Source organism: Lissotriton vulgaris, chromosome 5, assembly GCF_964263255.1.
Source record: "Lissotriton vulgaris chromosome 5, aLisVul1.2, whole genome shotgun sequence".
Taxonomy (NCBI): Eukaryota; Metazoa; Chordata; class Amphibia; order Caudata; family Salamandridae; genus Lissotriton; species Lissotriton vulgaris.
In genome coordinates this window covers 1,886,085,983-1,886,101,348 of record NC_141693.1, presented here as the reverse complement: position 1 = coordinate 1,886,101,348, position 15,366 = coordinate 1,886,085,983, and the positions used below count along the sequence as shown (strand labels likewise).

The 15,366-nt window shown below is 49.9% G+C and overlaps 1 protein-coding gene across 1 annotated transcript in view; it reads right to left on the bottom strand.

Moving 5' to 3' along the window:
* LOC147717627 (E3 ubiquitin-protein ligase TRIM39-like) overlaps positions 1-13,553 on the bottom strand; it is a 213,899-nt gene extending 200,346 nt beyond the window's left edge. The window contains exon 1 of the mRNA XM_086924421.1: positions 12,631-13,553. Coding sequence (XP_086780547.1) covers positions 12,631-13,044 — 414 coding nt within the window. The 5' untranslated portion in view covers positions 13,045-13,553. The remainder of the gene's footprint in view (positions 1-12,630) is intronic.
* Positions 13,554-15,366: the final 1,813 nt, after the last annotated feature.

Here is a 15,366-nt window from a genome sequence, read left to right as displayed (position 1 = left end):
GTGTGCGTGTCAGCGTAGTAAAGCTGGTAAACAAATATTCAAACAGTGTGCGCATCAAAACCTCAACCAATAATGATAGGCAGGATAAAGAAGTATGCATATCAAAAGAACCAAGGTGTGCGTGTCACCGCGTCAATAATGTGAGCCATTAGTGACACGTAAATGACCAAAGGTGTGCGCATCACTGTGTAATAGGGCAGATGGAAGAAAACAGATGTGAGTGATAGAGCACAAACAGTAAGTCTGCTCTTCCAATATTTCAGAGGAGAGTAGTCATGCAGGATGAGGCGCTGTGTTTCAGTGCAAATTTCCAATAATTTACTACATGCTCTTTATAGATGGCCGCAAGGGTAGTCATGCAACATAAAACGTTGTGTTTCAGTGACGAGGAACAAAGAAACAATCAGAGGAACAAGAAAGTCCAATACATCACAGTGATCTCTAGTCGCAGCTGAGTCCATGCTCGAGAGGCACAGAGCGCAAGCTCAGGAGAGCTTGAGTAACAGTGGTCTCGCAGTTATATTAAATATATCAAATAGAAATTCAAAGTACTTGCTGTGAGTTAAATCGGAGTATTTGTGTTGAGGTCCAGAGTCCTTTAATAGTGGAAACTCTTCAGCTTGACTCTCTTTCCGGTACATGTCCCTCATTTCCGTTTCCTTGAGAACAGTCTTGTACACACGTGGGTGGTTCCAAGTCGTCGTAAGTGTAATAAGGATGATCCCGGCGATTGTAGAGAGTTTAAAGTAAGCTTTATTTAGGTTTCCAGAAATGTAGACAACGGGCGCCACCAGGAGGCAAAAGAAAACTGCCCCCTCTCACCGCAATAAATCACAGATGCTTTATGCCGCCAAAGGGCTCCAGGCATCACGCAACAGGACAGCAGGGGGACAACAGCGTATCCAGCGAAACAAAGAGACCACAACCACGACCTGACCCGATGGCATGACCAGGAGATACCAAAAGAACGGCCAGATGGGCAGGTAGAAGTACCTCGCCCCAACCCAAGATGCGCTGGAAGTGGCGCGGAATCTGCACCGAACTTTAGGGACTCCTCCCGGGGGTCCCCACACCTCGACGTGGGAATGTGCCTAATGTGGCACTTAGGTGACCATCCTTTTGAGCAGGCACACTGCGTGTGCCGCTGGCAGCCTCAGTTGAGATACACTTACCATAGAGAGAGTACAGGCACCATGGCGACTGTGACAAGAAACAAATCCAGTTCTAGTTATTAATTGTCTACGAAAAGGGTTGAAGGAAAAGATGTTCCGGAACCAGAGTGATTCCTCGTCTCACAGGACAAGTATAATTCAGAGCATGAGGGAGGGGATGCAAGGTCAGGTGAAGAAAATCTGGGCCTGGGGCTTTAGCAGGTATAATGGCATCTAACGACCTCATAATCACCTTCCTAGTAAATACAATTATGCTTCGTTGGACGTCCAAGCTGGGGGGCTCTGTAGTATTACCTAAAGAATATAGCGCATTAAAATGATTGTACCATTCTAATGATGTAATATTGTTGGCCAGGGGAGGGTTACGTTCAAAATTTGCCTTGGACACTAACAGCCAGAATTATCGAGGGTCAGGATGACCAATAGCCTCCTCTAGTTCTTCCCATCTCCCTCTGGCTATGCCCTGTACCTGTTTATAGGCCCTTCTGCATTCACGGATGCTTACTGGGTCCCTATTTTTAATAGCTGTGGTTAATCTTGCTCTAGCAAGCCTACAGTCTATATTGTACCACGGATTTGCTCCAAGGCGGCTACCCTGGAAGGATCTTGTCTTTGAAAAGGGGATGTAAAAGAAGGTAGCCAATTGCTTGAAGAATTTTCCGTGAATGGCACTACAGGTGTTCAAGGAGTGAGAGTCGATACTTGCTGCTTCTAATATCGATAAATACTCAGCTAGAACTTCGTTGATCTTTTGAATTTTAAGTTTGTCCGCCAGGGGTGGGGGCGTGGCTAGCCGAGCAGCGAGATGGCCGCTCTCTGCGTGAGCTCCGCCGGCTACACTAATTAATCCTCCATTTATCCTGCTCCTGGTGCCTGCAGACCCCCGTTATTCCCGGGTTCGACTCAGAACACCCAGGTGATCCTTAAACCTGAGTTTGGGGCGCGGAGGCGACACCCCTTCGGAGCGGCGACGACCTGAACATTCACCGACCTGCGCGCCCGCCCTGCCCCTCGCCGGAATTGCCTCTTACTGGGCGTCGCGAGGCACTGTGGGCCGCGGCTGCGGAGGCCTCTGCTGATCTGGCGGACTTTGCGGAGGAACGTCGCCTGCCGGGGAGCTGCCGCATAAGTCATACCGGTGAGCCCCGGTTGCAGCCGAGGAGGGAATGAGCGGGTGAGAAGCTGCGGAGGCTGGCGCAGCTTAGCGACACTGACTGGGACGCCACGAGGAGATCCAACGTCCACCCAAGGTAGCGCTGGATTGTGGGGAGCCCCGGTGGCAGACAAGGGGGTCGCGCCAACACTGCCTACATTGCTGCGGGGGCCGGAAAGGGGGTGAAGTGCAGTTGCGGTGAGGCGGGGGCGGCTTGGAGTTCCACCCGCTTCGCCACCACGCCTGGCCCTACCGTCTGCCACTCACTGTGCGGAGCGGACCTCCGCTCATATAATTGCGCGCCTTGCGGCTCCGGTCCCCGGGAGCTCCGGTGCTGTGGATTTCCCGCCTGTAGCGCGGGCTCGCCATTGCAATACGGGTGCCCGCCATTTTGAACCCTGACGAGGCCCGCTCTGTGCGCTGCAGCTCTGGGGAGCCACTGAGCACCTGCGCCTATCTTCCACACGACTGGACTAGGCACCGAAATCTCATAGCTACGCCTGGCGCGCCCGGCGCCACTTGGACAGTTGCACGTGGGCTGCGCACTTGTTGAACAAGGCACTAGATAGGCGCTGCCCCTTTGCGCAATCCGCGGAATTCATCCGACTGCAGAGATGGGGAAGAACGAAGCCAAGCAGTCTAAGATAAGCTTTGACAACAGGAGACCCCCGAAAAACCCGGCGACGGAGTCGGATAGTGGCGCATCGTCGTCGCAAGGTACAACTCCGGACATTGACTTTGGGGCCCTCATTATGGAGGTGAGATCCAGCTTAAAGAGCATTGACGCTAAGCTTGATAATATGGCCACACAACTCGAATCCGTGAAAACTAAGGTGGACGCCCACGAGACGAGACTGGATTGCCTTGAAAATAGGCAGACTGAATGTTGCGAGTTCCAGCAGCAGGCCAAGCAACATATCACGTCGCTGGAGCGGGAAATCGACAATCTGCATTCCAAGTCGGACGATTTGGAAGCACGTTCCAGAAGATCCAACATCCGCATTACAGGCATTCCGGAGACTACAAACATAGGCAAGATGGAATCGTTTGTATCGGATCTCCTACATGAACTGTTCGACCCAGATCTGTCCCCGGTTTTCACGGTGGAAAGAGCGCACAGGTCCCTTGGGAAAAAACCTCCGCCAGGCGCCCCTCCGCGTCCCATCCTGGCTAAATTGCTCAACTACCAAGATAGAGACATCATCCTGCGTTTGGCGAGAGAGAAGGGTAAGATCACACACCAAGGAAACCACATCTCCTTTTACCCGGACTTCACCCCACTTGTGCAGGCAGCCCATAAGGAATTCCTGCCAGCGAAGAGAATTTTGCTGCAAGCTGGTGTGCCCTATTCTCTCCTTTACCCGGCGAAATTGAAGATTCAACACGAAAACACCTCACACTTCTTCACTGACGCCAAGTCTGCACTCAAGTTCACTAAACACATCTGTGCTGGAGCCAGAAGGAAATCGCCACGACTTGAGGAAGCTTCAGACCACCTCAGTGACAATGACTGAGGAAACTACGGCTTTCACCCTGTACGGCTGCAACTTTGCCTCTTTGACTCACAGTTGGGAACCCGAGTCTGCCTTGGACACAGGTCTGTTACTTCCGAACTGACTCACTGAGGGTAAGTCACTGAGGCGCTCTTGAGCGCCAACCTGTAGCTGCTGCGTCCGCGCTTTCTTTGAGACTTTGGTTATTTATGAACTTTGTGGACCTCGGGATGGGGGCACTGTTAGAGCCCAGGAACTTTAAAGTTTGACTGTAGCCACCCCGTGGGGTGTTTGCTGGGCACACCACGCCTCATGGGGTGCCTCCCTTTGTTATTGATGTTGGGGTTTTTTCACGCCATGCGTGCCTGCTTCTGGGATATGTCACGACCTGATTGGGGGGTTGCTGAGGGAGGGGGTTGGTGGGGGGGGTTTCACAAGTTGCGAGTTTTAGTTTTGGACTGGTGCAATGTACTGCTACACATGCTTATCTGTTTGCGAACTGTGCTTGTAGCCATGGCGTCTAGGCGGCCTTCTGGCTTTTGGGGATGGGGGTACGGGGGAGGGTTTCGACACTATCAAACATTCTAGATGGGGGGTATTAAGCTCTGGACTTGGAACATTAGGGGCCTTGGGGACTTCAAGAAAGCCCGTTTGATGCATGGTATATTATCTAGACACAGTGTAGACATTTGCTTCTTACAAGAAACACATCTCCACGCGACCCCCTCACCCCGTTTGAAAAATTCCCGATGGGCCCACGTTTACTCTTCCATTTACTCCAACTACGCGAGAGGCGTAGCCATACTCATTCGCAGAGGGTTGGATTGGCGAGAGCACTCTCAAGTGCGTGATGCAGAAGGGAGGTATGTCTTGCTGCATGGTTCTTTGCAAGGGCGACCCATTGTGCTGGCTGCAATCTATGGTCCCAATGTAGACGATCCCGACTTTTTCAGAAGTGTTTGGGCGGAGATTGCGTTGCTGGACTGCCAGACGGTCGTAATGGGGGGTGATTTCAACATTGTACTGAATGATGACATGGATCGTAGAGGTGTGAGCAGACCACAGCATGCTAAAGCGCGCCAGGCGATCTTGGATGTCATGAGTGAGGGTATGCTATCTGATGTGTGGAGAGCCAGGAATCCGGGGGTCAAAGTGGGGACCTGCTACACTTGTCATAAAGCCACCTGGTCCAGATTAGACTTCTGGCTGGTGTCTCCTGAAGTTGCAACATGGGTGTCGAATGTTGATATCATGGCTAGATCACTGTCGGACCATGCTCCGTGTATGTTGGAGCTGCGCCCCCCCGACACTATAAACAGGGCGTTCCAGTGGCGCCTTCCCCCACACGCGCTCACAGACCTTGTGTTTGTAGAGGGGATTAGGGAAGACATCATTAAATACTTCACTGAAAATGCTGGGTCTGTCTCCTCTGAGGCCATTGTATGGGATGCCTTTAAGGCTGTGATCAGAGGCCAATGTATAGCACGGAAAGCAGGGGTCCTACGCACCATCAGGGACACGTTAGCTAAACTGGAGGGGGAACTGAGAGACCTTGATATCGCTTTTAGCTCTGACCCGTCGTTGGAAATTGCTGGTAATCTGAAAACCAAGCTGCTAGCCTTCAATGAGGAAGCGGAGCGGGAGGTGCGATTCCTGGGGAAACAGGCTGAGGCGCGCAGATACGGGGAGGGGGACAGGCCGAGAAGGACCCTTGCTAGGCTGATAGCTCCTCGCACACAATCCAACTATATCCACACCATTTATGATAGATCCGGCAACCTAGTGATGGGCCAAGAGGCTGTGTTAGGTGCGTTCGCGGATTTTTATGCCACCCTTTACACCTCAAAACAACCCACGACACCGGCATCACTGCGGGACTTTCTTGACTCAATCGCCCTCATATGGTTTAACAACAACCACAGACAATACATGGACCTCACTGTCACAATACAAGATATCGCTCAGGTGATTAAAAGCATGCCGGCCAACAAAGCCCCGGGCCCTGATGGCCTAACTACATCCTTCTATAAAACTTATGTCGATGAACTGGCGCCGAGACTACACTCCGTATTTGCCGAGGCTCTTGAATTAAATTCCCTTCCGGACTCCATGCGTGAGGCCCTAATTATCACGCTACTCAAGCCAGATAAGGATGAACAACAACTGGACTCCTACAGGCCCCTTTCACTTATAAACGTGGATGCTAAAATTTACGCGAAGGTAATTGCAGATAGATTACAACCAATGTTGCCTATGATTGCGCTCCCAGATCAATCGGGATTCATCCCTGGCCGCGCGACATCACATAATCTCAGAACTATTTTTTCTGTCCTTCACTACTTGCACCCATCAGTACAGGCGGCGGTGGTGTTTCTGGACGCCACCAAAGCCTTCGACTCCTTAGAATGGCCTTACCTTTTTAGTGTTCTGGGGCGGATGGGCTTCAGTCAAAACTTCATGACTCTGATCAAGCTCCTATACACGGAACCTAGAGCCAGGGTGAGTGTTAACGGGCTTGTTTCCAAGCCATTTAGTGTCTCAAGGGGTACCAGACAGGGATGTCCTCTGTCCCCGCTCCTTTTTGCAATTGCGATGGAGCCGCTTGCGGCTCGCATAAGGCAACACCATACTGCCAGGGGCATTGGATTCAGCGCTAGGAGCTTGCTAATTTCGCTATACGCGGATGATGTCACTTTATACGTCATAAATCCCAAAGACAACATGAGTCCGCTACTCCGAGAATTTGTGAGATTTGAGGGCCTGGCGGGGGTATCCATCAACTGGTCAAAGTCGGTAGCCTTCCCCCTGACGGAGAGCACTGTTCGCCCTGCTCCGGACTACCCCCTTAGGTGGGACACAGAAGCGGTCAAGTATTTGGGTGTCTGGATCAGCCGGGATGTGCAGGAGTTGTGGTCGCTAAATTTCGGGAGGGCGGTGGACTGGCTTGAGGGAAAGATCGAGGTCTGGAACAAATTACCTCTATCCCTGGTTGCGAGGATTGCACTGGCGAAAATGGTGGTTCTCCCCAAATTCTTGTATTTGTTCGTAAACATACCACTGCCAATGACAACTCACTTCCACGCTCGCATCCGCTCGCTGCTGCTGAAGTTGGTGTGGGCCGGTGGGCAGGCCAGAGTCTCCTGGGACCTGCTCACACTTCCGCTCCGACAAGGGGGCCTGGGTGCCCCTGACTTGAAGCTCTACTCCCTCTGTGCGCAAGCTCAGTTCCTACATTTCTGGGCCTATCCCACTCCCTACCAGCCGCATGCGGCGGTGGAACTAGCGGTGGTCGCCCCCTTGCCACTACGAGTGGCACTGTACGGGAAAGTTACATGCCCGTCGCGAGAGGTGGACACAGTGGAAATGGTCCGCTGGGCCTGGCGCGAGCTTCAGAAAAGAGCCGGGCTCTCCTTGCTTTACCCGCCGGCTATCCCCCTGAGGGGTAACCCGATGCTACCTTGTTTGACAGCCAGAGGCGACGTCCTCACGATCCGTGGAAACCGACTTCTCACCTTTGCTGACCTATAGCCTGACGGCACTTTTTTCGAGATGGCCGCCAGTGGGGACGACCAGCCCGACTCTTTTGCAGACATGTTCCTGTATCATTCCCTTAGGGAGTCCTGCAAAAAGTTAGGTCCACGATTCCCAGAGGAGCCGTGCATACTGTCCGCCCTCCAAAACTTGCTTTCACGACCTTCCCCCAAAAAGCTGGTATCTAGACTGTATAATTGCATACAGGAACAGGCACCACTGATGGTGGCCACGGCCAAGCAAGCTTGGGCTGAGGACCTGGAAGACCAGTTGTCGGACGAAACATGGGAGTACTGCTGTAAGCAACTCACGGCACTATCTCCGAACTATCGGCTGCGGCTCATCCACTTCAAATTCCTGCACCGGTATTATCGCACGCCGACACTATTACACCGTATGGGCGTCCGTGCGGACGCCTCTTGCTGGAAATGTGGAGGGGAGGGTGCGTCCTTTATCCATGTGGCTTGGAGTTGCCCCAGGCTGGGTGCATACTGGTCGGAGGTCTTCACAGCCATCAATCAAATCACACATAGGAACGACACGCCGACCCCACTACTAGGTCTGCTAGGATACGTTAAAGACACTGAACCCTGCGACAGGAAACTGCATGCATTACTCCTTTTATACGCCAAACGACAGATCGCACTGCATTGGGGCAGGTCGGCTCTCCCCTCTTTCAAGGGCTGGATTAGGGATGTGACATACGGCCATACTCAACTGACGCACTACTGGGAGACTATGCCCACCGCTTCCAGACCTACTGATATATGGGACCCATTTATTCAGTGGACTAGAGAACGCGCAAGTTCGGACACCCCAGGTACATCACCTGATACGAGTGTTTCAGATGATATGGGCTGAATGTGTACACTGCATGGCTGAGTGATTGTCGTCCCATGGACCTGCGCTGGCGCGGACCGGCCCTGCACTGACACACGCTCTGCGCTTGCGGCCCCCACTGCCCCCGGGTATGACTCTGGCCCCCCTCTCCCACTGGCCCTCTCGCGGCCTCATTCCTGCCCCTCCCACCCCTCCCCCCCCGCCCCCTAGCCTATACGTGCACAGAATAGATGTCGCCACACACCCGCCCTAACTGTGGCTCGCCCTCCTTCGGGACGATCCGGCGCGGGTCCATGAGACCTTATTGATGGCTGAGGTGTTCTATGGCTGTTTTTCTATGTACTTGCACCTATGATTGATGTTTTCGGTTTTTGTTTGTTGGTGGGACATGTTGGGAGAAAAACGGTGCTGTTAGACGCATCCTTTCCACATGCCGCTGCAGCTGGTTGTTGACCGCTGTTTGCCCAGGGGCGGCTCAATTGATTCCTGATGCCTTTAAATGTCAAACGCACTGAGAGAAAAGTAAGACCGTTTACTCGCTGAAGTTGCACTGCATACGTTTAAGATGTTATTGTGTTAACTGTCTGCCTAGGAATGTTGGAACCGGCCGGATTACGGCCCCTATTCTGTTTTCCTGATCTTTGTGCATTCTATATCTGATAGCGGCCTGCCTCCGGGTTGTTGGCGTGACGCAGTGTGAATCTTCTATCTTATTTGTTCAAAATAAATGTCTTACACCAAAAAAAAAAAAAAAAAAAGTTTGTCCGCCAGGACCATGGGCCATTTAAGCCGGTGCTTATCATTTGTGGCACTCAACTCCCTTGTGCATAGTGGGGCAGTAGAGTCCTGCCGAATACTCCCCCATAGATGGCTAATAGATAAGTGTAGGGAGTTGTGATCAGTGTCACAGGCCTGGTGTATAAGCATGTCCTGGACTTGAGGCCACAGGGTCAGATCCACTAATATATAGTCGATCCGACTTGACCCCTTTGTTCCTATAAAGGTCATCCCACCACTTCTGTCGGAATTGGTTCGTCCATTGGTAGCCCTTAGCCTGTATTCCAGGGAGATTGCGTCCAGTTGGAGGGCAGCGTGGGACCATTTTTTGATTGGGGGTAATTCCAACGAGGGTACCCTCCAAACTTTGTCCTCTTCAGACACATCAAGGGACTCGATCCAATCCAGGGGTTCGAATATAACATCAAAATCACCACCAATTATCAGCAGATAGCTGATATTCCGGTCACCCAATAGGTTATCCAAGGCAAAAAGAGTCGGTGAGCTACCATCTCTAGTGCTCCTGGCATATACATTGTACATATCGACAGTTAATCCATTCCACTGGGCTAGCCTAATCCCCAAAATGTCTGGGTTATTGGTAGCCAGCTCATTTATTTCGCAGTTCAGGGAAAGATTTACCAAAATAAGTAGGCCCCCTGAAGCCCGACCCGCTTTAGCAGAAACTGATGGTTTAAAAAAGGACTTAAACCCAGGAATATGTATGGGAGTCTGGAACCAGGTTTCCTGAAATAGACATATTTCCTGTTGAGAAACCAGGTCCAACCAATGTGGACAGTTACACTTTCAACTAATACCGGTCAGGTTCCATGAGAGGATATTCATTGTTTCCCCATTAACTGATTCTTCCTGGACCTGGAAAGATGGTAACACTTGCAAGATAGGCACAACTCCACTGTCAGTCCTTCTATCTAGATCGCTGACCTGAGATCGAGTATTCGCTGATAATGATAAGTTGAAATGGTCAGGCTCTGCTGGGGAACAACTTGTCCGCTCTTGCTCAACCGGGCACCCCTCAGGGTGTAAATGGAAAGGGGCTATGGAGATCATCCGGACGTATTAAAGCTATTCAGTACTGGCTTAGGAGGTAAAAGAATAAGTCAATTAATGCTGTGAGAGTGATGAGGACGGTGAAGCTAGGGGTGCATTGCTCACAGATCCGAGTCATTGGTGTTGCAAGGATGCCATAGGGCTGATGCAAGTGGGAAAAAAGGCCCTGTGACTGCTGTTGGTGTTGGTTTAGTGGGCTCCTCTGGGCCCGGTGCCCCCATGCGACTGCACCTGCTGCACCAATGGTAACTACACCCTTGATCCGAGTAAAGAAGTGACGCGGTTGACAGAATGACACAGAAGACAGAACAAATGTGGACGAATTCTTACTGTGGCCATGATCTTCACCGAGAGGAATTGCCACACTGCACGCATGAGTTCAGCAGATTCAGCCGAAAGTGGGTCACAGAAGTGGAAGAAGAGTGCCTGATTGAGGTGCCATGCCTGGGCTCACTGAGCGCCTCCTTTTGTCTCCTTTTGAGATGAAGGAGGCACATTGGAGGCATAGGTGTGCAGGAGGTGAGAGGCTGGAGTTTGTTTATTGGTGCTTTGGAAATTTGTTGTTGCCTTTAACTGGGCAGAAGCAACAGTGTGCAGTGGTTTGAGGGTAATATAAGGAGGAGGTATGAGGACGCAGAGGTGGCTCAGTGAGTACACTGTGGCCTGCACATTAAGAGATTTGATGCCAGCAGGCCCACTTAGCCTTCAATCCTAATGAGCTCGGTCTATTGAGCACAAGTAACCTGGTGATTATATTAGATAATGGTGACACAAGCTATTTACGGCTGTTACAGATGGTGAAACTACGTATGAAGAGCCATGTCAACCAAGTTATTTTTATGACAAGATAACCACGCGTATGCTACCAAGTCGGCGAACCGCAAATCACTGCACATGCCAGGTAGGGGAGGGGGTGTTATGGTTCGGGGGTGTCTTTTCCCAACTCTTGATGTTGTGAATGAGGGCTGCTCCTGTTCCAGAAACAGGGAAAAATAAGGCATTTCTCCTTCTACTATAACACAGAGGACGGGTGAATGGGAGGCAAGCGGGTTATCTACTGGTTTAAAACTCAGAGGAATCAGATATGCGGCATCCAAATGTTATGTGACAGCTACGCTTGTGGAGCTGGCGCAGTTCCTTGAGGTACCAAACCCCGTCTGTTGCACACGCACGCACGACTCGAAGCAAATAAAAGAAAGAAATTTGTAGAAAGAAACAGACACGGAGGTTGAACTTTACCAGACCCCAGACAACGAGCGCACCTCCAGCCAGTGTGCGTGTATGGCCACCGATGTAGTAATCAGCGGCACTGCTATGCAGCGTACGGTTGAATTAAAAAAAAAGTTCTTAGCCCCAAGTCAAAACGTTGCGCCAGGGAGGAGATGCAGCAAAATAAACAAGTGAAAGCACTCCATGCACGCATTCTGCAGAAACACCATCACGAGCCATACACGTGCACATCGACTGTCCAGGCAAGTGCACATCTCCTGTCCCCCTTCGGACGCAAAACCCACAACAATAGATCTCGCCAAGGAGAGCGGCACAAGCGCTGCATCGCTAGGAGAGACCTGAAAAATTGGTTGCGATTCCCATTCCAGGGAGGTCTTTGTATTTTGTCAGTGTCATGACATTTGCAGGATTGGCTCTGATGCACCAGAACAGATAAACCTAAAAGCAGGTTATTATCATTATCAGAATCACCAGGCCCATAAAAATGCTTAAGTCACCTCAGTATCACAGAGTACGTTTTGGTCTAAGAATCCAGGCCCTTATGTACCATAGAATTTACCCACAGACATAAAATGGGTAAAACCCTTTGATACATGCACCCCCCTTTCCTTCAAAAGCAAACCAAGGTCAGTCCCACCCTATCCCTGACTTGTAAGGCAAGATAAAAACTGTATGATATAGTGACTTATTGATATCTCATGCCCATAGTCACATGATAGTGCAGATGAACTGTATGCAGTTTGTAAGGATAATAGCAGACACAGGATATACATGAATGGGTAAAAGCCAATAAGTCTGGCATTGGCCTCCAGCCATTTGGCTTTGTCCAAACTTGTTTTGTAATTTTTTTTGCACACTTACTGTTGGTAAAGCTGCTGGGCCCTCGTCAACCTAAAAACAACATTGGCTAAAAAGCAAAAATACTTTTTGGGCCATAGAAATCCCTGACATTGTGAGCAGATGCGCTCTTTGTGTAAGAGCAGAATGCCTTCACTTGCAGTGAAGTTAGCTAATGGCTGAAGTAGGCGGACCCGTTTGCGTATGCTGTAAGGGGCGGAAGGGATATGTGAATGACACAATAACAGACCAATAAATGAAAAGGGCATGCTAAAAGCCCCATATAAGTAGGCACAGTATGCATATAATTTTGGTAAAATCAAAAGGTCTTAGGTAACACTATAACTAGTAGGTACCTCTTACACTGTAGTAGTCCAGAGAATCCTCTGGAATGGTGAGTAGCAAATGCGAGCTTGAATCCGCCCCTTACCCTCACCTCCAGCAGATGCAACTTGTGCTCCAGGGCAGCCACTCGAATTGCAGCAGTGTTGCCTGCCCCTATACCCCAGCTCTGTAGCACACATACCTTGTACTCCTGGGCAGCCTCTCGAATGGGGAGCACTGTGTGAGGCTTGTGATCACGTGACATGCTGCAGACCACACAGATGGGCTCCTGGTCATCTTCACAGAACAGTTTCAGTTTCTCTTCGTGTTCTCGGCACAGATTCGCCTCCTCGGGGGTCGCACTCAGTAAGTCAAGATGTTTCACCGTTTCCACCACATTTGCCAATCTCTTGTTCGGTCGGAGTTTCTTACTTTGACAGGTTTCTCTACACTCAGGACAGGGAAAGTCTGTCTGCAGCCCCTCCCAGCACCGATTGATACAGGAAAGACAGAAGATGTGTCCGCACTCCACAGACACCGGTTCTGTAAAATATTCCAGGCATATGGAGCACGTGGCTTCCTCCTTCAAATTTAGGAGATGGATAGATGCAGCCATGTTCCTGCTGATATACAAGGTGACGAAGTTAAGTTTCGTTTCTGCCAGTTTGTGAAGTGGGAGTGTCTGTCTTTACTTCCTTCTACAGCTTCGTGGAGAATTGGGTTTTGATTGGTTATTGCTCATGCACATAAAGCTAACCTGGGAGCGTCTGCACCAGAGTAGGGCGTGTCTGCGGCTGAGCTGGGAGTGTCCTCAGATTATATGTTGTGTCTGCATGTGAGCAATTTATGTTTGAATCTGTACCGGGGCGTCTACCTCTGGGAAGGCCCGAATCTCTGCTGAGAGTGCTGCCTCTAGAGGTGGGAGTCGTTGCTGCAGAAAAAGCAGTGCCTCTACGTCTGGGCTGTTTACTGAAACGAGTTTCACATGCTGGCTGTGAATGGTAAAATCAAAACTACAAGTTCCAGGCAGCACAGCTGCAGTGAGCTAAACATACAGGACAGTCCTTAAATGTCCTACGCTTCATGGAACACTTGTCAGCCTTGGCACTGCGGTTTCTTGTGTCTGGGATTGTGCTATGATTATCTGCACCAAGAGCTGTGTGTGTGTTTGCCTCTGATTTCACACTGCCTGGCACTAGTGTAACTTGGGGGCGTTTGCCTCTGAGCTGGCAGTGTCAACAACTTACTTGGCACTGTCTGCACCTTTAAAGGGGGAACTGGGAAACCAATGGAGGACGAGCGCTGGTAAAGCCAACAGGCCTGGACAGTGCTTTAAATAGAAAAAAATAAGTGCAGGTACTCATTAAAATGAGCTAGAGTTGTAGTGAGTGGGTGTGGCTGGGCGGAGCTAGGGGCGGGGCTAAGAGCAAGACCTAATGATAATTATCAACTTCCTTAATAGTTGCAGCACACACCAAAGCACATGATAAATGTGTTTATATAAACAAAGCAGGTTAACTTATTACACGAAATGAAAGAGAAATGCGATAATATGTTAACTTTTCCTTTTTTTGCAATAGTTGCACCTTCTTAATGCCATACTGTTAATTGATGATGTTTGGCACAATACTATATATTTTTGAGCACGTGAGTAGGAAGAAACTGAAAATAACCCCACATCAAACCAAAGCTCTTATGGCAACTAGCAAATGAAGCAAATCATCATGACCCTCCCCAGAAGATATCTCTTGTCTCTTCCATCGGTCTATACAGTCATCCTTTCATCCTACCATTTACCTGCTGATGTCCACCATTTACCCTTTACATTCTGTCATCTATTCGGTTTTTCATCCATCATTCAGTTTTTCACTATTCCGTCTGTCCACCCTTAATATCCAAACCTATCCATCCATCCTTAAACATATCCATTCATCCTTTCACTCATCCATCTCTTTATCCACCCTTTCACTCATCCATCAATCCTTTTGCTCATCTATCCATCAACCCTTTCACTCCTTTATACCATCCACTCAATACCTCCTTTCACTCATCCATCATCCACCCTTTCATCCATCCTCCTTCACTTCCATTCATCCATCCATCCATCCATCCAATCTTTCACTTACACATCCATCATCCGCCCTTTTATTCAATCATCCACCCTCTTTCACCCATCCATCCATTCACTCATCCATCCATTAATATATCCACCCTAGCTCACTCATCCATCCACTCACTCACTCACCCACCAACATTCCCTACTACGTTATTCATGAACCTTTGTCACCACAGACATGTACACACAACGTGCCACCTATTTTTTTTAAATACCTCTCTGAGCATGCCTTGATTCTCTCTCTCTCTCTCTCTCTCTCGCGTTTTCCTTACAAAACCAGTCATACAAATGCAGGCACATTGGGTAATTGAGACATTTTTTTTTAGGAAGGTGGGTTTCTCAGTGCAGAACGCTGTTAGATTAGCGCTCAAAGAGCCTCTTCCATCGCATTGTCTGGGCATTAACCCTCTGATCCAGAAAGTACAGGAAGTGTGAGAATCGCCGCCCTTGCCACTGCTAAAATGTATATGTTTAAAGTACTTTTCACTTTCTGAAGTGCTGCGCTTTCAAAATCACGCGCACACTAGCAGGTAAAATGCATCTCCACCCTGCTTTGTCTAGCACCGCGTGACCGTGAGCACCTCTCATTATTCAAGTGAGCCCTGCCGATTAGCTCAGCAGGGGCTCAGATGGGGGCTACAGAAGTGACGCCTTGGCTGACAGAAACGTCCCCACCTTCTCATTCGCACTCTCAGCCAGTGACCTCCCTTGTCATGAGTACCGGTACTCTCCTCTGGCAGAAGAGAAGTGCCGGTACTCAGACTGACAAATCTAAGAAGTGCCGGTACTCCGTACCGGTGAGTACCGGCCCATTTAAAGCAC